Here is a 21403-nt window from a genome sequence, read left to right on the forward strand (position 1 = left end):
TGTCGGTGACCATTTCCTGTAATCGATTTTGACAGCTTCAAATTGGTTTATGTTTTGTCAAGGAAAGTTTTGGCACACAGGATAGAACATAGGATTTGAAATGAAAACAATGTTCATCACGTTTCCCTCTCAATAAATGGAGCTAAGGCTAGGAAATAAAGTTGCAGTGAGGTTTATTTGCTAGATTTGATGCCTGTATATTTAAACTAGCTTCTATAGTTTCCAGTCTCATCCAAAAAAGTCCTTCATAAAATCATGTGAAAAAACCTATACTGTTTTCTGATTTTATCTGCTGTTTTCCTTGTATTCCTGTTGAGAATACAAATCAATTTCCATGTCACAATGTTAAGACAATGGGACATAAATACATAAATAAATATAGTCCAATGTATTTTATTCTTCTTCTTATTATTTCAATAAGAATGATCCAATCGTAAAATATTAAGATGATAAGAATGACAAAATTACAAAAGTGCGATGGATAGTTTTTTTTTTTTGTGTGATATATTTTCAGTCTGGGACTGGATGTTCTTCAAACTAGGCCTACATGAACCCTGAAAGATTAAGCAAATATTTGTATAGCAATAAGAAGATACGAGCTGCTTTGAATCAACGATGCTGTTGCCCAATATGCATGGGACTCGGAGGTATACAGTGAGATGTGTGCGTGTGTGTTGCACCGCTGGGGAAATGGCGTTTTATTTACTTACTTGGGTTAGATTTTTTTTATTTTAAATACTTACAGGCTATGGCTCTGTAAACAAAAGTGCCACCTTGAACCTGGATAGAATGAAATGTAAAAACGACGTAGGCCTATTAGCATAATATGAGCTAATAGCATAAATTAATAGTATTTCAATTTAATCACCAAATAATACATAATATTATAAGCTAATGTTGGACCACCACACTGGAAAACATACAGGACCAGTCAAAAGTCTGGACACACCTACTCATTCAAGGGTTTTTCTTTATTTTTACTATTGTCTACATTGTGGAATAATAGTGAAGACATCAAAACTATGAAATAACACATATGGAATCGTGTAGTAACCAAAACGTGTTATTTTAGATTTTTCAAAGTACCACCTTTTGCCTTGTTGACAGTTTTGCACACTCTTGGCATTCTCTCAACCAGTTTCATGAGGTAGTCACCTGAAATGCATTTCAATTAACAGGTGTGCCTTGTAATGTCTTTCCTTCTTAATGCGTTTGAGCCAATCGGTTGTGTTGTGACAAGGTAGGGGTGGTATACAGAAGATAGCCCTATTTGGTAAAAGGCCAAGTCCATATTATGGCAAGAAAAGCTCAAATAAGCAAAGAGAAACGACAGTCCATCATTACATGATGGTCAGTCAATCTAGAAAATGTCACGAACTTTGAAAGTTTCTTCAAGTGCAGTCACAAAAACCATCAAGCCCTATGATGAAACTGGCTCTCATGAGGACTGCCACAGGAAAGGAAGACCCATTGTTACCTCTGCTGCAGAGGATAAGTTCATTAGAGTTACCAGCCTCAGAAATTGCAGCCCAAATAAATGCTTCACAGAGTTCAAGTAACAGACACATCTCAACATTAACTGTTCAGATGAGACTGCGTGAATCAGGTCTTCATGGTCAAATTGCTGCAAAGAAACCACTACTAAAGTACACCAATAATAAGAAGAGACTTGCTTGGACCAAGAAACATGAGAAATGGACATTAGACTGGTGGAAATTTGTCCTTTGGTCTGATGAGTCCAAAAAAAAAAATGTTTGGTTCCAACTGCTGTGACTTTGTGAGATGCAGAGTACGTGAACGGATGATCTTCGCATGTGTGGTTGCCACTGTGAAGCATGGGGGAGGAGGTGTGATGGTGTGGCGGTGCTTTGCTGGTGACACTGTCTGTGATTTATTTATTCAAGGCACACTTAACCAGCATGGCTACCACAGCATTCTGCAGTGATACGCCATCCCATCTGGTTTGCGCTTAGTGGGACTATCATTTGTTTTTCAACAGGACAATGACCAAACACACCTCCAGGCTGTGTAAGGGCTAGTTTACCAAGAAGGAGCGTGATGGAGTGCTGCATCAGATGACCTGGCCTCCACAATCACCCGACCTCAACCCAATTGAGATGGTTTGGGATGAGTTGGACCGCAGAGTGAAGGAAAAGCATCCAACCAGTGCTCAGCATATGTGGGAACTCCTTTAAGACTGTTGGAAAAGCATTCCAGGTGAAGCTGTTTAAGAGAATGCCAAGAGTGTGCAAAGCTGTCATCAAGGCAAAGGGTGGCTACTTTGAAGAATCTAAAATCTCAAATATATTTTGATTTTTTAATACTTTTTTGGTTACTACATGATCCCATATGTGTTATTTCATAGTTTTGATGTCTTCACTATTATTCTACAATGTAGAAAATAGTACAAATAAAGAAAAACCCTTGAATGAGTAGGTGTGTCCAAACTTTTGACAGGCATTGTACTTATAAAGAATATCTGAAATGCATAAACATACCATTATTAGCCTACTTGTTAGTAGTAGGGTAGTATTATAAGACATTATTCAAAATTATGTATTTGACTCTAATGCACCATAGTCTCAAATATGTTGCCATCGATATGAATAGCTTTCAAGAGTCCTCATGATTTCTCTCAGGAGGAATGAGGAGAGAGCATTTTTTAAGTACAGTTTATTATGTCAACAACATAGTGGTTAAGTACAGTTTATTATGTCAACAACATAGTGCTATTAACCACTATTGTTTGATTTTGGTTAAGTTATATTTTATGGTTATATGTCATATTAACCTTTAGTTAGATAGTTAATTAGTCTAAATATCAACGCATGACTTTGACCATCTAGAAACAAAGAATTGGATTGGGATATGAAGTCCCCACGTGCGTGCATGGTGGTGGTTGGTTTGCAAAATAGCGCCATCTCGCTTTTGAAGGGAGAAATTCACAATAGTTTTGTGCTCAGTCCTTCATAGAAAACGACCACGTATGATTTCCATATATTCTTTCCAAGGATGAACAATAACCTACCCCAGTGATATAGAGATTGTATTTATGCCTATTACACATTTGATGATATCCGATAAGGTTACATTCATTGTTTGGTTGAAATATGTGTGTATTTGAAAGGATCGTCGCTTATATCAAGGACCATTGTGTTCTCTTCATCTGCATAAGTTTACCAATTTGATATGTCATATCCTAAAGCTGTAGCCTAATTCAGATTTTTTTCCACCTTTTCTTTGCTGTATTCCCCTGGTTATTAAATTGCCAATGTTCAATGTACCGTATACCTTCTTTATTACGTTCAGTGGACATACTACAACATCTATGAATTAGTAGTTTACAAGCAGTTGATTCTCACTTCATATGTGTCAGTGTGTAACTTTTCCTTCAGCACTTGATAATATTGGGCGACGGCGTGTGAAGGAGTAGCCTACCAAAATCAACAACATCCCCACCTCAACATGTACCGCGGGGGGTAGGGGGCCGTAAGCGCGAGCAACTATGTAAAGTTGTTATATCCATGCTAAACATGTTGCTCGAGGGGCCTGCAACTGATTTCAGGATAAGAAAGGAGCTTCCGTGGAATTGACAGTTGCTTCCTTCGCTATCAAAGCGAATGCTATCGGTATCCGCTTACTCTTTCAAAGTAGGCCATCAAACTGTAGACTACAACTCTCTGATGTGCAGGTACACCGGTGGTGTTAGGTGTTGCTGTCGACATGGCTCTGCCCTCACGGAGCTGCCTCTGTTATCACAAAAGGGGATACAACTCCTTAAGGGAATAGTATCGTTTTTTTTTTTTAACCAATACAGCTTGAGTACTACCATCACCACCACCAATAATAACGGCTACCTCAATATTATTATTATTATAACTATTATAATAATTATTACTATGCAAAGTAGTAGTAGACGTAGCAGTAGGCTAGTAGGCCTATAGTAGACTATGCCTAGTTGGAGTAAAATACAGTCAGGATGCTCACACTTCTCTAGGTTTTGCTTGCATTCAACCAATTAGGTTTTGTTAAAAGTTGTGAAACTGGCCTCCAAATACAAATGTCTATTAATTTTCTACAGACAAAAACGATAGGACTGTATTTATTTGTGATATCCTTTTTTCTTGAAGAGATACGGGCATTAAGTTGATTATAGCATTTTTATGGTCTACTTTCAAATTCAAACACATTCTCTTTTAATTTTTGATAGGCTAATAAAATAATTGAATTGAAAACATAGGGGATATAATGTGTATAAACCATCAAGCACATGCACCATGATAGTTTCAAAAATAATGACTGTATCAATTAACTTGTTTTGCTACAATCAGTGAAAATTATAAACTATCTAAGTCATGACATGCCTTTCTTAAAAAAAAAAACAGGTATAGCATACCTTACATAATGTTGTAACTACGATTATTTGTACCATTCCTGCCTGGTTAGTGCGCAGTGGATATGAAGGAGCATTGCCAAGTGAGCGTTTGAAGTCTCATGGTCCGCGCAAGGTGTTCCTCTCCCTCTCCGGGTTGTGGTGCATATCTCAAGGAGGGGCCTAAATCAGCTTTGAGAGTGATATGGAAAACAACAGTTCGATCAGCAGAAATTAGGGACAAGGCTGTTTGTATAGGTGACGTTGACGTATACACGACGTTGAACTGGTTTCTCAAAATTATGTCGCAATTAAATGTAGCCTATTGATTTTCAAGCTGTGTATCTTAACTTCCCAATCAGTCAGTTCAACATCTAGTTTTGATTAACATTTGGTTGAGTTCTCAACTAAAGTGAATTCAACGTGAAATCAACCAATAATCTCACCCTGTCATTGGATTTAGGTGAAAAGTTGGGAGAAAAAACAACGACATTTCCTTACAGTGATAAGTTTTTACAAATCCAATCAGTTTCTACGATGATTCAACGTCATCACATTGTTTTTTTATTGTTGAAATGACGTGAAAACAACGTTGATTCGACCAGTTTGTGCACAATGGATTGCATGCATTAGCAATATACCTTAATCTGTGCCTAGGCCTTTCCCCCCAACTCCAACACGGACCCAGACACAGTTCAAGGTCACTTGCAATTTCTAGCCATTACGTCAAAGCAACAGTAGCCTACTCAGCACGCCTTTTTGAAAGAGCGTAAACAGCGAATTAGCCCACCTTACTTCAAGGCCTATCATAATAGAAAGAAAGGGTGGGCGTAGATATAGGGACATGATGTCCAAAGCATAATAAAAGTGTAATAGCCTACTCATTGAGCAAGCAAGAAGTATTAACATTATTGCTGAGATGTCGATGTAATATCATTTTTGCTCGGAGTAAATTAGGCCCATACTTCATACAATTATTATACTTTTGGAAAGGTAGCCTAAATGCTTCTCTCCATAAAAACATTAGAAGGAGGTGCGTTGTCCGTGTTCTTGAAATAACAAAATTCTGCCTTACTTGTCCAGTTGTTCTTCTCCGGTTTCCCACATCCACTCTTGTTCCTACATGTGTTTGTTAGTCCTCTATTACAGTTACTTTTATGTAAGTCCTATAGTATTTTTATAACGGCAAATAATTGTACTGTCTTCATTGTTCCACGTGCACGGGATCACAGAGCTCCTCTACAATAGATAGCTGTCGATGGAGATTTATTGGACTTTAAATGAAAATGTTCATTCGTTTCAAGAGGATAGCAAAGTTGCCCACCGTGACTTGCATTGGCAAGAGCTTGTGCCTTGTCAGCACAAAGCGCCTCAAAGAACATCTTTAAAACACTCAGATATAGGCTACATACACACAAAACACACTCTCACACTCCTACCTCAACTGCAGTTGTCTTTCTTTTCCCTCCTTTCTATAATCACAAAGCCTTGTGCCCCTTTGTAAGTCTGTGCAGTTTTTTTCGAGATGAACTTTGCCATTTTGGTGTCGACTGGCCCCTCTCTTTTGCATTTTCTCTAACAACTCGCTTTTAGTGCGGGTAAGAGGATTTCGTACAGAAGTGAATGTATAAATAGTTCAGAGAAGCACGTTTACATTATTAATAACGGGACTGATGCAACATACCCAGCAACTATGTCATGTATAATGATATTGCTGTAGACTATCAACATCGTTGAAGGACAAAATACATCGTCATTCAGCTATTAAGTGTGAGATAGGCCTGTGCCACTACACAGCTTACATTGGCGGTCAAAACTATTTGGAGAACATGCCAGTGATAGTCAATGTGTAAGGTGCTACAGAGCTCGACCTTTATGTGCAAAACAATAATTTTAATAATATGAAGAAATGAACCCATTCGTTAACGTGTTGGTTGTTGTTATAAGCTATCTTATAAATCAAGTCGGGAATATTTATAAGATCAATAAACGCACTAGATGTCCAATGTTATTAAATTGTGTTCATTGCAATTAAGGTGATGGTATAAAGAGAAGGCTCTCAGCAGCCTCGCCGGTCTCTCCCTTTGTGTTACATTTGGCTCGAGGTCTTCGGAGGTCCTGGAAGTGACAGTTCTGTGAATAGCGGGTAGATGGCACAATTTTCTAACATTTAGAGAGAGAACGCAGGAAGCCGGTAGCACCAAGTCTATTTAAGAGCACTTTATTAAAAATAACAAAGATAGCTGACAGGCATTCGTAATACACACTTTTCAATGTAAGATTTAAAAAAWAWATATATAGGAATGTTTACGGTAGAACTAAGCGCATGTTAAAAGTTGAGTGGTTTTTGACAAATGAGTAGGCCTATTTAGAAAAAGCATATGGCATCGGCGTAATTGCAATAGGTTTAGGCCTTAAAATAATAATAGGCCTTATAATAATAGTAATAGTAATAACAAGAATAGATAATAGCCTAACAATAATTTATTTCCATGTATAAATGTAATAAGGTTTCTCGCAGGTTATTTGACATTAGTTCTATTTGGCCTACTATCAACAGGATAGTGACAGGAAGGCTCACCTAGGTTTGAATGTGAGACGATTTAAGATTTATTTGGGCCGTACAGGCTCTGAGTGACTGGAGATCAGTCCTCGGCTAGAATTTTGTATGGCCAATAGCCCCTCATATGGCCAGAGGAGCAGCCTAGTGAATGACACGGCACTTACAGAAATGAAACAACCATTTTATATCTATAGCCTAAATGGACCGATTTTTCTTTGTTTCTTTGTCATCAAAGCCTGTATCTGAGCCTGATTCAGAATCAAGTCAGTGGCAGATATAGTCTACGTTCTCTCTGGGGGTCGCAATAGTGGGTTTCCAGTTCTGCCGGCCGTCACTTTATGTGTAGGCTACTTTATCAAATGACTTCCAATCCAAATAAACGTAAAATKAAACAGCAGACTAAAAGAGTGGGACGGGTATGATTACGAAATCATAAGCTTAGCCTACTATGGTCACGACATCTTTCACATTTTGTCCAAGATCGTTTGGAACCGGACGATTGCGTTGTAGATTAGACCTACGTTTTCCGAGCAACACCTTGATAATGCTTTGATAGTGATACTAATAGTAGGAAACACAGTTAAGGCTATAAATTATGCTGTAATTTGACCTTAAACGCGGTCATCATTGGCTACTTTGCCTTGACGTAATGTTCCCACGTTTTTCATCACTCACTGAAATTGCAAATGTATACATTGCAGGCCTACATCTCAACGCGCAGAGCACGCACACATGCACATAAGGTTATACATACATACGACATACACACAGCCTACATGAATACATAGCCTACATACATACACATGCCTCTGCTGGCCTAAATGTCCTTGCACACGTAGCCTGTAACATTTAAAAACATCAAAAACACATGCTGACTGAAAGAGCTTGCGTGAGACATTTTTCTATGCCTATATGGAGAAAATAAACACATTTACTGTAGGAATATCCCAATCAATGCTCTGGTGATTTAAAATCAGTGTTGGTTGTTCGTTTTGCAGATCTCATGCAGTATTTGCAGTGCTCATGTAGGGCACAGGCATATCCAAAAGTTAATTTTTTTCACAAGGAAATAAAACCCACTAGGCAAAAACGTGTTGAATCAAAGTTGTTTCCACGTCATTTCAACTCCCAAAATCAGATTTTTAAAAAGTAATCGAAATAAGGGTATTTCGGGKTTTTTTCTCCCAACTTTTAAACTAAATCCAATGACATGGTGAAATGTTTAGTTGATTTCACATTGAATTCACGTTAGTTGACAACTCGAACAATTGTAAATCAAAATAAGACGTCGAACGTTGAGACGTCTGTGCCCAGTGGGAAGTGACATGAGGGAGACGTCATTAGCTCGTTGTCCAACGCTAATAAAAGAACAGAAGTGCAAAATATAGAGTTCAACCTCAACACATGCTCTGTCAACTAAAATCATTGAGTGAAGTCATGAATGACTTCAAACGTATTCATATCGGCACAAAGTAAATAAAGATCGAAAGAAAATAGGAAAACTAATATTGTCCTTTTAATGACATTGCTGAGTTGTAATGGCTTTAGTTGCTCTAACTACTACATGAGTTTTAGTGACATGCAAAGTTTCAGGATATACACTGAGTGTACAAAAGTTAGTTATGTCAAGTTGGATGGATGTCCTTTGAGTGGTGGGCCATTCTWGAAACACACGGAAACTCTTGAGTGTGAAAAACCCAGCAGCGTTTGCAGTTCTTGTCACACTCAAACCAGTGCGCCTGGCACCTACTATCATACCCCATTCAAAGACACTTAATTATTTTGTGTTGCCCATTCCCCCTCTGAATGGCACACATGCACAATCATTGTCTCAATTGTCTCTGAGCTTGAACATCTTTCTTTAACCAGTTATCTCCCCTTCATCTACACTGATTAAAGTGTATTTAACAGGTGACATCAATGAGGGATCATAGCTTTCACCTGGATTCACCTGGTCAATAGAAAGTGCAGGTGTTCCTAATGTTTAATACACTCCGTGTACCTGTAGGTATAGGCCTACTGCATCTTGGCCTGTGGTCCCAGATCTTAGAAGGTCGTAAAGACAAATTGAAAAGTGTAATGTCTGCATCAAGAACATTTGAAACATTTCGTGTACGGCCAATCATAAATAAACCTATCATTCTAGTCACAATTTAGTTACACCATCACCGCAAAGGCAAACGGAATGAATTACAGCATAATTATATTTAGTTCACTTTCACCATTAATTAAACAGGAGCATGGTGGGATGTCTTTGAAATCCGAGAAATAGGAGGAAGCCAGCTGAAGTGAGATTTACTTACACATATTCTGACACTGACAAAGTGTTGCACAGTCTGGTGTAGGGTACACTTTAATATCCTAGCCCCATAGGCTGCATACTGCTTATACTAGTAACCTGTAGTAGTCCAGTTGTAGTTGTAATAGTAGGCTTAGTAGTAGTAGTAGTATAGTAGTAGGCCTAGTAATAGTAGGCCTAGAGGTAATAATAATAATAATCTCTAATGTAGTTGAAAAATATTAAATATAATTATAGGCCACGTTTTTTCGGATAATAAGAAAAATGAAATGCCCTGTGCTACAACATAATAGCGCACTGCTAAATGTATTAAATATATTTTAGTAGGCTATTTTCCTTACAAAAATTGTCCACAGAATAGACTCTCATCATTTTGAGAGTGCTATTGGGATGACGATGGGCATGATCAAAGTAATGAAATAGGCCAATCGTAATTCACGATTTTGCAATATACTCAGTGTTTGCTTACTAATCACAGTAGAAATAGTTGGATACCTCTGATAATAGTTTTATTGAGGCTCTGGGTCTCGATGAAGGAGGTCTATTTCTTAAGCAATGTGGTTTCTATTATGGAACACTGATTTGCTCCGGGGAGCCGTAGCATGCGTTGGATTGCAAGACGCCATATTGACTCAACTAATAGGACACCGAGTTAAAGGCGAGCTTTAAGGCTGGGGGATCGCACGCTTGATCTCCCTTTACAGAAAACACACATTTCAACTAATACTCAACTAGAGGGGTAGGGTTGGTATTTAGTTGAGTAAAATCAAACGACTGATAGTCTCTCTTGTTTGCTTCTTACATTGATATTTTTGTAATTTAGCAGGCGCTTGTTTGCTGCTGCCGGTGAAAATGTAGGGCAGTTATAGCCAAGGCTCCTCAGACATATTTTCAAAGTCCACTGTGGCATTTTATTTACGAATTCAAGTCAGACATGCCTGTACCTGCAGTGTTGCCATACGTCGAGATGTTATACGTTCACAAAAGGAATGCGATATAACATGCTAAAGTACCAAAGTAAACGTTGTTCAAATGTCATTGTACAAATATATAGTAGCCTACATACCAACAGTCCTCTCCTTTGCATTGATACACATAGGACAACTTCACTTCAATTTGTGACGCCAATAATTGCATATACCCAATAGTCTCTCTCTCACGCTCTCACGCTCTCTCTGTCTCCCTCTCTCTCTCTCTCTCGCTCTCTCTCCCCCTCTCTCACACACACATGTATACACACACACATACATGCACACACATTATTTTGACTGTTTAGTAATAAAAACATGAAAAAACGTTTTGTTTTCCAATTCATAAATTATAATTTAATACCAAGAACAAATTTACAGCAGAATGCTTGTTTACAATAAGCTAACACAAACAAACAAGAATTTGTGTCAACTATAAACTTCCACACACACTCACATATATCACTTGCAATTAATAATCATAATCATCATAAAAAAAAGTATCTATACGTTATCAATACCCTGCAGTCATATATTTTTTATATATTTTATATAAAAACGTGGGTCAGTTTAAACTGTTCATAATTACAATCATTATCATTCTCTGGTCCATATGTGGCATGGAAACAGCCAAAGAGCACTGTTCAATCAACTACATAATATGATCCCTTTTTGTCCAACCACAACATGGTGTCTTGTGTGTTGAAGAAAAGCCCCAAAAACAAGGACAAAATTGTAGCTTACACACACACACACACAACAACACACACAACACACACACACACACACCACACACACACACACACACACACACACCACACACACACACACACCACACACACACCACACACACACACACACAACACACCACACACACACACACACACAACAACAAGGCAGCTGTCACAGACCAAAGGAGCAGAACACTAAGTCAAAATAGCTACTCCTTTCCAAACCAGCTCACCCTGTTTAGTCTTAGCCTATTGTTGAACATTTTGTTTCTTTTTTAAATACAAGGGCTAGTGTACTGAATGCACAGATTATATCTATACAGTCAAAAACATTTACATTTATATATATCAAAGATAAAATAGGTTAGCGACCTGTGGCCATGCATTCACAGTCTAAATACATGAAAAAGAAAACATTTTTGTCKTAATATGTATATACATTACAAACATAACTTTCAGTGCTACTAGCTAAGTCTGTCACTCAATTGAAGACGTTGTATTACCGAAAAAATGGCAACCACAGTTTTTCTTAATCACATATACTTTGTATAAAGGAAAACTCTTGAAATGAATTGACCTATATTTACAACAATACTGCCTCTAATTAATGTTTTTCAAGTGAAATACATGAGCATAAGACTGAAGTTTCAAATCTAATAGTGTTCCCAAAGTTGTGTACTTAAACAACGTTTTGATAAGAAATTACTTTTCAGGCACTTAATGCTTGAAGTGTAGAGAGGGTGACATTTCAGGGACATCGTAATAATACTGCTATTAAACACTATTCCAGCTGTAGGCCTACATAAAAGGTATATGACCCTTGACCTTTCCAATTTCAAAATAAGGTATTGTATGACTAGATGTTTTGATTGATGTTGAGGCCTATACATTGCAAGACACAATGTTCAATGCATTGGTAGTTAATACCATATCTAAATGAACATAACAATTAAAATAGCTGTGCATCTACGTTTACAAGCCACACTCACCCTTCAGTAGCCCATATCTCAAGGCTTTAATAATTTTGTTGAACTGTCTGCAAATGAATGCCAAACATTTGGAACTGGGTGCATGAGGGGACACACGAAGTTGAATACAGCCAGAAAGGGGTTCATTAAACATAGGTTGCCAGTATGCAGGCTATTTCATTCACTGTTCAGTAATAGCTGTTTTACTGTCGACAGTGCCTTGTAGAATCCTTGTTCTATATTAAGAGCTGATGTGGTTCGACTGGCTCAACTTAGCAATGGCAAAACAGGGCAACCCTGGAACATCACTTAGCCTAGGCTATATTCTCAATTGGAAAGAGAAATGATTTAGCTGGATCAGAAAGTTGAACTTGAACACCAAAAGAAACTCCCTTGCCCAGTTTAGTGGGGGTCATCCTAAGAGTAAGTGCGTTTGCAGCATTAAGCATGTAGTTATAAGCMTTTTCCTATATTGCTGTGGATTTAGTTTTAATTCTTGAAGAACATTTTACATTACTTAACTGTTTCAAAAGAAGTCATGGTTTTAGAAAAGAACACCACCTGTACTACAGAATCACATAGGCCGGTTTGGAACCAGAAAGGAGGAACAAAATAAAAGTACAAAAAATAGCTAGATACATGGACACAGGACAAGTAGGCTAATTTGGAAAAAGAAAACTTACTTTTTCTTTTCTCCTAAGTTTTTCCAAATACTCATTTTAAATGCACTTTATAGTTTCATTTTCGATTTGAGGATTACCAAAATCATTTTCCTTATTTTTGTTTTTGTTTTATTTATTTTTCTTAAAAAATGGATAAGAAGCAACTTATTCCGAATGACACGGGGAGCTTTTATCTGCATTTTGAAAGTTCGATGAATGTCTCAATTTTTTAAATTCACAGTCATTTATGACAATGTCTTTCTTTGTGAAAGCAAGCTCTTGTAACAGCCGTTTTCCTTCAACAAAAGAAGCGCTAACCATTGTAGTCTTACCCCCTTTGTTCATTCCTTCTGCTTACTGAATTGACATGTAAGGCCAGTTAAAACTGCTCCCCGAAAGCAACATATCCCTGATGAGGGTTTCAATTGGGGTTTTACCTACCAATCGGACGAAAAACAATTGCTCTATGACCGATGAAGACACTGTGCGCAGTGAAGGCAAGCGAAGTAACAACTTCCCAAATCGTGTCGGCTGGTTGGGATACTGGCTCCGAACATATTCCTCCAGGGCGCACTGGGACTTCTCTTGCAAACTTTCCACATGGGCCACATCTGAGAGGCCACAAGCGTCTGAAAAAAATAAATAAACATTAATCATGCTGGACCTAAAATTCAACACATATTTACGACAGAACACTACTAATGCATAATATCCCTCTCGTTGGCAATATATATATATATATATAACGATGACAGGTGCGCTTAAAATACAAACAATGTTTAGTCATTTGGGCTGCTTGTAAATTTAAAGAAAACATACCCTGTTTGTGGTGTTAAATCAGAATGATTTTGACTGTGGCCGCTGAGGTGTGCTTGTAGGCCATAATATAACAACCTATATTGCATATTGATTAAACAATCAAAAAACAACCCAACTGTGATTATGTCATTTAGTGTTTGATATCACTCTGTCAAATCAAACATAGGCCAGTTATCGCTACTAATATCAACATAAATATTATATTCAGTTGGCCTACATTATTTTCTTGATAAACTGTCTAATAATAGTCACCATTTATGTCCTGTGCATAGGCTAATCATCAATAGGCTTTGTGATTATTAGTGGCACTGTCGTGCGGTGAATAAGAACAGGCAAATTCCTTTTTTGTTGCCTTATATTTGGAAACTGGCAGTTGTTTGTAATCAACTAGACAAGCATCGAACTCAATCACAAATGTTTACATTTTAATAGTAGTTTGGGTTAACACACACATAAACACACACATACACACTCGCGCACGAACGCACGCTGACAGGGTGAGAGAGTTGTGACATGGTGACCTCTGTAGGCTACTGCGTTGTGATTTCGCTTGAAGTAGGGCTAGGAACCGAAACAACCACAAACAGCGATTGTATTAACCAAGTCACCGTAATAACCCCAAAAAATGGCGGATCAATGATATGTAGCTTAGCAGTGCAAACTCTTGTAGTCTACATAGCCTATTCATAGAATACATAATAGCCTACATGCAATTAAATAAAGATTCAAATAGACAAAATGAAGCATTCATTATCACAACGATATATTGTTTAAACCCCCAGGTATTTTTGTAGAATTTGCCTAAACCAATAGCTAAATGTTAGTAGTTACATGAAAATAATCAAATGTTGAAGGCTTATTGTAAAAACAACTTATACGTTAGATTAGTAATTGCTTATTTCTGCGTAAGTTTGTGTATTTTCACACTTGTTCTTTATTCCCCACTTTAATTATGTAATATAATCATATAGGAGGGTAGTCTGGGTCATGACCCAGTTCTGGAAGGAGTCCATAAAATGTATTGGATCCCTAGATCTTCCTAAGAGAACAGAGGGAAATTGAAAGTATTTTCCCGAAATATGTGTAATGTCCGTCGTGTGATCAGGCTAAATGTGGTAGAAAGGCAAAGTTGTTATTTTATTAATGAAATCTTCAATAAAATACGCTATTCCGTCAATAAAATACGCTATTCCCTACAATTTATGGCCCTCCCTGGCGAGAATAGGCTACGTTGTATGTCTATTCCCGACATAAACAATATATTTGATTGGTAAGCAAACTATTCTCAAGGTATAACTTCAACAAAAATACCGACAGTTTGTTTTTATAGCATGTCTCCACTGAAATATTCGTATGAGTGACTTTTATGATGTGGGTCAAAGTTATCTTTCAGAGTATATATTTGGGACAGCGCATTTAGGACACTGTATGAAGGGGCACAAAATGTTGCTGTATTGGGGGAAAGGGGAATTAATATGAATAAACTTGTTATTCAGTATTAATCTCTAAATTCATGAATGGGAGTGGACACAAATTGAATCAAGTGTGCCTATGCCTGACCAGGCAGTAAATGCAAATGGTGGGCCATTTTATGACTAATGCCCAACAGTGCAGTGATATAGGCCTACAGGCAGTTGATAGCCATAGGCCTATGTTTTTATCCTCTATGGGATTTTAGGACAGGCCAGGCGTTTGCAAAAATGTACACTGTTTATATATTCTATTGCATGCCTAGCCTAGTATTGTTTTCAAACAGGAAAAGACAAAGCACACGTGACCTAAACACATTCTCTAAACGCATAACTGGAAATTATATATTCTATTGTTTTTTTGTTGTTGCAATTTTGAGCTTACCTGAAGTAAAGAGCACAATTGCCTTCAAGCAGCTGTATTCAGCAGAGTCAACGTGCAAAACTTTCAGCTTTTCCACTTGTTCTTGGAAGATCCTAATGTGGTCCATAAAGGCAACCACTCTGTCCGCAGACATGGGAGAGGCATGTAGGCCAGCCGCCGCCAGAAGTGGAGCCACATGGAGAGGCATGGAGCACTGTGCGGCGTTGAGCACAAATAACTCACTCCAGGTCAACCGCAGAAGAGCCACCTGGTCAGTAATCTGAAGGTCTGGAAAGAAGGGGATATTCCTGGCCCACTCCACGGCGCTGAACAGCATCCTGGCCGCCAGTTCACATATGTTCTCGATGCCCATGATGTTGTTGGGTTGCATGCATTGACTGCCATACCGGGACGTTGGGTAGGGCTCCGCTCTYAGCAGTAGAGAGATATATCCGGATAAGTAGGAATGGCAGTGGAGTGGGTCCCCATTTGTCAAGGCGAACTGACCATGGTGTGGCTGTGTGGGTGGCATCCGTCCCCGTTGCACCGCTGCAGTAAAAAGAGAAACTGCAGATATTGATGCCTGAATTCTACACATCAAGAGACATTGTAATCCTCCTGACCAGGAGGCTATGTCAAATGTTGTTACACTATAGCAGTTCGAGGAATACACATGCTATGTACCAGTTTAGACATTACTTTTGCTATTCAAATGCTAAGATGAAATCTATGGATCCAACATTATAAACTAAAACAATACATAGGCTACAACAAATAGGCTAGCCTACATACTTACAAACAATGACTGTTATTTACTGTAGAGATCGATACAAACATATTGCCCGACAAAGTAATGGTTCTCTATGGAACATGTTAGAAGTAGGCTAGTTATAAATCTGGGTTTTACATTTTCATGTTGGTGTTCGGCTACAACAACATGAGCGCACTAGAAGCACAAAGGCAAGGCAGTCCCTGCATGTTGTAACCCTTAACCTACTTAGCAATCTATTCGGCTGGTTTTATATTGACTACTATTTTCGACTGATCATTGAATATAACAAATTTAATGATACACATATGCCATTTTCTATGTACAGCTCAGTTTTCTGGTCGAGATTAACACGACACGTAATGCGTGGGATCTAAACAAGCTGTCTCTTCACTCCACACTCGCCATAATAACGTTGTATGTGCGCTTGTATTCAAATACAGATGCATATCCATTTTGTCTCTTCCAAGAGGACGATTCAGTTCTAATAATCTACATCCAAACTCTTATGACTATTGTTTGTGAAGGACACATGATGAATATAGCGTTTAAGAAATATAACACTTCAATCGAACGCTAAAATGAAGGTTTGCTACGATCGGTCTTAAGCACTAAATTCTGACGGCCCCATAGCGTGCTTCGGCCGCGCAGCCTATGGAAGAAGAATCCGGGAGAGAATATGGGAGACGGCAACACATACAATTACATAATTCATTCAGCGCACGACATACAGCGCAAATAAATCAACAAGAAAATAAAAATCCCAATACCTTCCCGTCTCATGCCAACTTTCAGGCATTTTTTGAGGCGGCAGTACTGACACTGATTGCGATGGTGCTGGTCAATGGGACAATTCCTGTTGGCACGGCATGTGTAACTGAGGTTCCTTCGTACGCTCCGTTTGAAGAAGCTTTTGCACCCCTCGCAAGTAAACTGGCCATAGTGTTTACCACTAGATTTATCCCCGCAAACAACGCATTCTATGTGCTGTGGCTGCTGTTTCTCCGACTGCATCGTCTGGTTTGTCGGCGTAGACTGTACAGTGTTGTTCGGGGGTCCTTGGACGGTTGTCTGAGGGGTCGGAGGGGCGACCTGAGAGCCTGACAGATTCATCTGAGGGGTCGGAAGGGATAGTCCTCCTTGAGATTGCGAAGAAAGGGTACCTTGGGTCTCAGACACATCGTCCTGGGAGCCTCTCCACACTACCATTGCCATATCTATCAGTCAACGTAAGGAAACTTTTTGTCTGCCGTTTTTGGTCTCGCGGTGCTTGTTTTCTCAAAAGAATGCAGCACGCTGTAATCAAAATTAATAGTAAAAAAAATAAATGCCAAAAGCCTACTGTTGTCGATTGTTCGTTGAATCTTCGAAAATGTCAAATTATATTGCTCTTGTAGACGATGCGAAGCACACGTTTTAAAACTGATGTGATGGCGAGCTGAATCGCAGCCTTGCACTTAGAGGCCAAGTCCAGGGGCGCTTGCAGTCAGCCATCCAGGAGATCTTTCAAGGGGGAAAAAATAGCAAATGATTGCGATAATGAAATGAGGTAGCCTATTCAAGAAACGGAGCAGTACGTTGAACGTAGGTGACGTGACAGCAGCATAAAACACACAATTGATGTAGGCTACACACTAGCAGGAGAGCGCTATCAAGTTCCAGCTCAAGTCTTGATGAAAATCATCAACTGGTAAAACAAATATTGCTGCTTCTCCCTTTTCTTCTTGTGAGGTGGTGCGAGCAGCTGAAGCCAATGCTTTAGTCAAATATGAAGTCAACTCTCCGACAAGCAAGTGATAATAAAACAAAAAGATCACAACCTATAGAACCTCCTTCATGCACGGAAAAATAATAAGAAAAATAACAGAGAATCAAAGTGATCAAATATGTTAAAAAGGGTGAGGTTAGGAAGTGATTGCGAATAGTAGGAGCTTGGCTGGCAGAATGCTTTCTCTCTGATCAGCTCACTGAGCTCTCTATATAGTGAACTTTGACACGACTGCTGCAACTTAGCACATGTTACCATGGAGATGAGCTGCCATATAAGGAAAGTGACTGTGTTTGACTGGTCAGAGCTCATGGACCTCCCCCTGAACCCCATTGGCTAGTCGGTACTTGTGCTACTTGGTGCCTTGCCAAAGCAGGATAGGGGTCGAGAAGATGCTTGGTCCTAAAAGGAGACGAATTAGAGGAGAGGACCGTGCTTCTAATTCACTCACATTTTTTCATTAAATATACATGTAAATTCATGTTCAATGATTACATTCTCTGACCACATAATGTTTCTTATGTGACTGAGTATAGCTTAAGTCAGTGGGTCGTTGCTATCCGGGTTTCTTGGGATGTCCCTTGAAGTTTACATTTAAAATTGTTAGGTTAGGTAAGGGATATGGTTATGGTTATGGTTAAGGTTAAGGTTAAGGTTAAGGTTAGAGTAAGGCTTGAGGTTAAGTTTCGGGTTAGGGTTAAGGGTATGGACGTCTCAAGGATCCCGGAGAGCACTAACCTAATAAATGTTTCCTGATGTTTATTTTTCCTTACATCTACAAGTCTGAGAGAGGTGAGGATGGTATTTTTACATCTGATATATGCTTTCATGAGATGGAGTAGCCTATAGTGCTCCTGCATTAAAGTCAAACTTCAGTCTACCATTAGGCTACATTAGAGATTGCAGAATGCAGTAGAAGTAGGCTATCATAAATTAATCTAGATTAAATTAAACATTATTATATGATATGGCTTTGTACAAAACAAATGATAACATTGCTTGTTGAAAATGTTCCTGTCATTACAACACATTTGCTGTATGAAAGGTGCTATACAAATAGAGCTATTATTATTGTTTCATTAGACTGATTAGGACATATTATCAGAAAACTTAGCCTATGTTCATTCACAATGCTGTATTACAATATAGGCTAATAGCTAATATATGCACTATCTTATTTCAGAACATGCCACATCACGGTTTCCTTCTATTAACTCACGCATTGTCCTATTATTAAATTATTTCTATTTTTTTCTACTTCTGGTTGTGATGATTATGAATACCTGTAGGCTACACATTTGCAAGTGTATGATAAATAGCTTTTTATAGAGTTACAATAAATTAAACACAAGCACGAGGGATTGTAATCGTTAGTCTATAAAGTAGGCCTATTTTAGGTAGCCTTAGCGTCCAAGATGTAGCCCACAACACAATGATTTGCCATGGATATCGCCTATATGAGAGTTTGGACCTCTCTCAATTCATATCAGAAAACCCGAGATATGGTGAGCTATTGTTAGATTATTTTTTGGTTCATGATTTCTAGGCTATAGCTGATAACATTCATGGAGTGTATTGAAGGTTGTTAAACAATATCTGTATATGTCTTAATCTATTATCATATGCTACATATGTCGCATAGGCCTGAGTGAATGGTGTTTCATTTGAAGACAAAGCATATCTATGAAGTATTTAGCCTAAATTGGCCCCTATATGCTCCTTGAAGTTTCTAGTCTGAGCATTGTTAGCTGGTACTTTCAAAATCACAATGGGGCTGTCAAAGTTGGGTCTTGTGAAAAATTTACAGAGCTAAATCAGAGCATATGCTGTCAATGGGGGGGATACAGAATAAGGGATCTATTACAGTATCTGGGTGCCCCCTAGCGTATGGATCCTTTCTGTCTCAAATCGAGATTCAATTCCGAGGAGCCTTCCGACATGGAAAATGCCTCGTTCTCTTGTCTTCCACGTTGACCAAAGTAACGTGCTCCCATTTCAAACTGAGTGTTTTAGAAAATGTCTTCTAATTGACTTGGACGTCGTCGAGGTATGCGTGTAGGTCTCTGTTTCGGCTTTTCATATCCTATATGCTCTGTAGGCACAGGGAATGTTTGTATAGGCTTTTAATCGTTGATTGATATAATACTTGGTCTTGAGCGTAACACTCATTCTAAAGTTAACGCTAGGGTCTAAATATTATCCCTGTCGGCAGTGTATCTTATTGTTGTATTGTGGAATCTACATGACCACTCCATTGGTGAGTATAAACATTTTGTCATGTTTGTTTCCTTAATGAAATGTTTGAATGTGAGCGCATGCTTGGCATTAGGTAGTTGTCTTGGTCGTAAATAAAACGACTATCAAAATGGATACATCAAAAAGCTGTTTAGTCTTAAAACACAACACTTTTTACATAAAAAAATCGCTAAAACCTAATGAGTCTTACCAAGGCTACAGGCAAACGATAAAGATACAAGGACGCATAACCAGATAATTATTGTCTAATCGAAACATTAATTGCAATACATATTGAGCAGAAACACATGGTAGGCTACATCTAAACCCACCTATATGTTTCATAAAATAGATTGTGAGATTATTGTAGACAATAATGTATATAGGCTATTCTCACAAACGTACCAAATGCATACGTCGATTCGTCCGCAGCGTGAAGCATCTTCTCTCATCAGAATATCTACTAGTCTTCTCTTTTCGATATAATGTCGAGAATAGACAGGCAAGGTGTCCTTCCCAGACGGAATGAAATAGTTCAATTTATGTGCTCAACTTAAACCTTGTAATGTAAATTGACTTGTCTTCATAAGTAGTGGTTGATATGGCTGTCTTTAAAAAGGAGAAAAGTAAAACAGCAAGATGCTCCCGTGCGTCTTTTCTGTTCTACAGTATGGGTAAAAACGCGCCTGTATGCCGCTGCTTTGTGTGGGCTGGATGAGAGGTATAGGGAGGGGGTGAAGTCAGAATATAGACAGACACCTGTTTGTATTGAAAGTAGTGATGCTTTTATACATTATCGCTTCATTTGTGTCAGAATATTGGATGTAAATCAGTTTCAACATATGACACCAATAGTCTAGCTGACAAGTGGATAACCCCAACTTGTAAAATATTCCTTCGTTGCTGAAAAATGTATATCAGTGTGTTGTAACAACTATATTATTATTATTATTATTACTGGTAACACTTGAAATTATTAGTAGACCAATTATTGCTGTTAATATGACTATTTGCATTGTTGTTGATGTGGTTGACAACCACAACTGTTGTTAGTGAACAAGGCACGGAGATGATTGCTTTCAGATAGGCGCATTTCAATTGAGAGATAGCTTCACTGATAGTAGGCTACGTTCTCATCCTCATATGTCTACAAACAAACGTCCACTAACACACTGAGAGAAAGACATTGAGAGGGGGGAGAGAGTGTGATTTGACCTGACCTCTGTACTGAGAGAGAGAGAGACTATAGGTTGAAGATATTCACCGTTTCTGGTCCTTTGTCAAGTTCAGGGGGTGAAGTATATATTTTCATATGGCCTTCCACACATTCKCATTTAAACCGTTGGCCTACTTTTGTAGATTAGCCACGATAGGCCTATAGACTTATGTGTGGACAACGAAAGCTGTAAAGAATAA

The 21403-nt window shown here is 38.4% G+C and overlaps 2 protein-coding genes across 4 annotated transcripts in view; one reads left to right on the forward strand and one right to left on the reverse strand.

Moving 5' to 3' along the window:
• Window positions 1-21403, forward strand: part of mctp2a (multiple C2 domains, transmembrane 2a) — a 919923-nt gene that overhangs the window by 648446 nt on the left and 250074 nt on the right. The window lies entirely within an intron of this gene.
• On the reverse strand, window positions 11470-20409 carry nr2f2 (nuclear receptor subfamily 2, group F, member 2). Of its 3 annotated transcripts, none has more exons than XM_023970710.2 (3): window positions 20393-20409; window positions 15237-15764; window positions 11470-13192 (listed from the first exon to the last, which is right to left on the reverse strand). In XM_023970710.2, the coding sequence occupies exons 2-3, from the start codon at window positions 15745-15747 to the stop codon at window positions 12918-12920; spliced, it is 786 nt and encodes a 261-aa protein (XP_023826478.1). In that variant the 5' UTR covers window positions 15748-15764; window positions 20393-20409; the 3' UTR covers window positions 11470-12917. The 3 variants fall into 3 exon arrangements, with proteins under 3 accessions (XP_023826478.1, XP_023826476.1, XP_023826477.1); XM_023970708.2 differs by lacking the exon at window positions 20393-20409 and adding an exon at window positions 16755-17965 and having other exon boundaries at window positions 15237-15782; XM_023970709.2 differs by lacking the exon at window positions 20393-20409 and adding an exon at window positions 16755-17964.

The sequence above is a fragment of the Salvelinus sp. IW2-2015 genome, linkage group LG26 (genome assembly GCF_002910315.2).
Source record: "Salvelinus sp. IW2-2015 linkage group LG26, ASM291031v2, whole genome shotgun sequence".
NCBI classification, from domain to species: Eukaryota; Metazoa; Chordata; class Actinopteri; order Salmoniformes; family Salmonidae; genus Salvelinus; species Salvelinus sp. IW2-2015.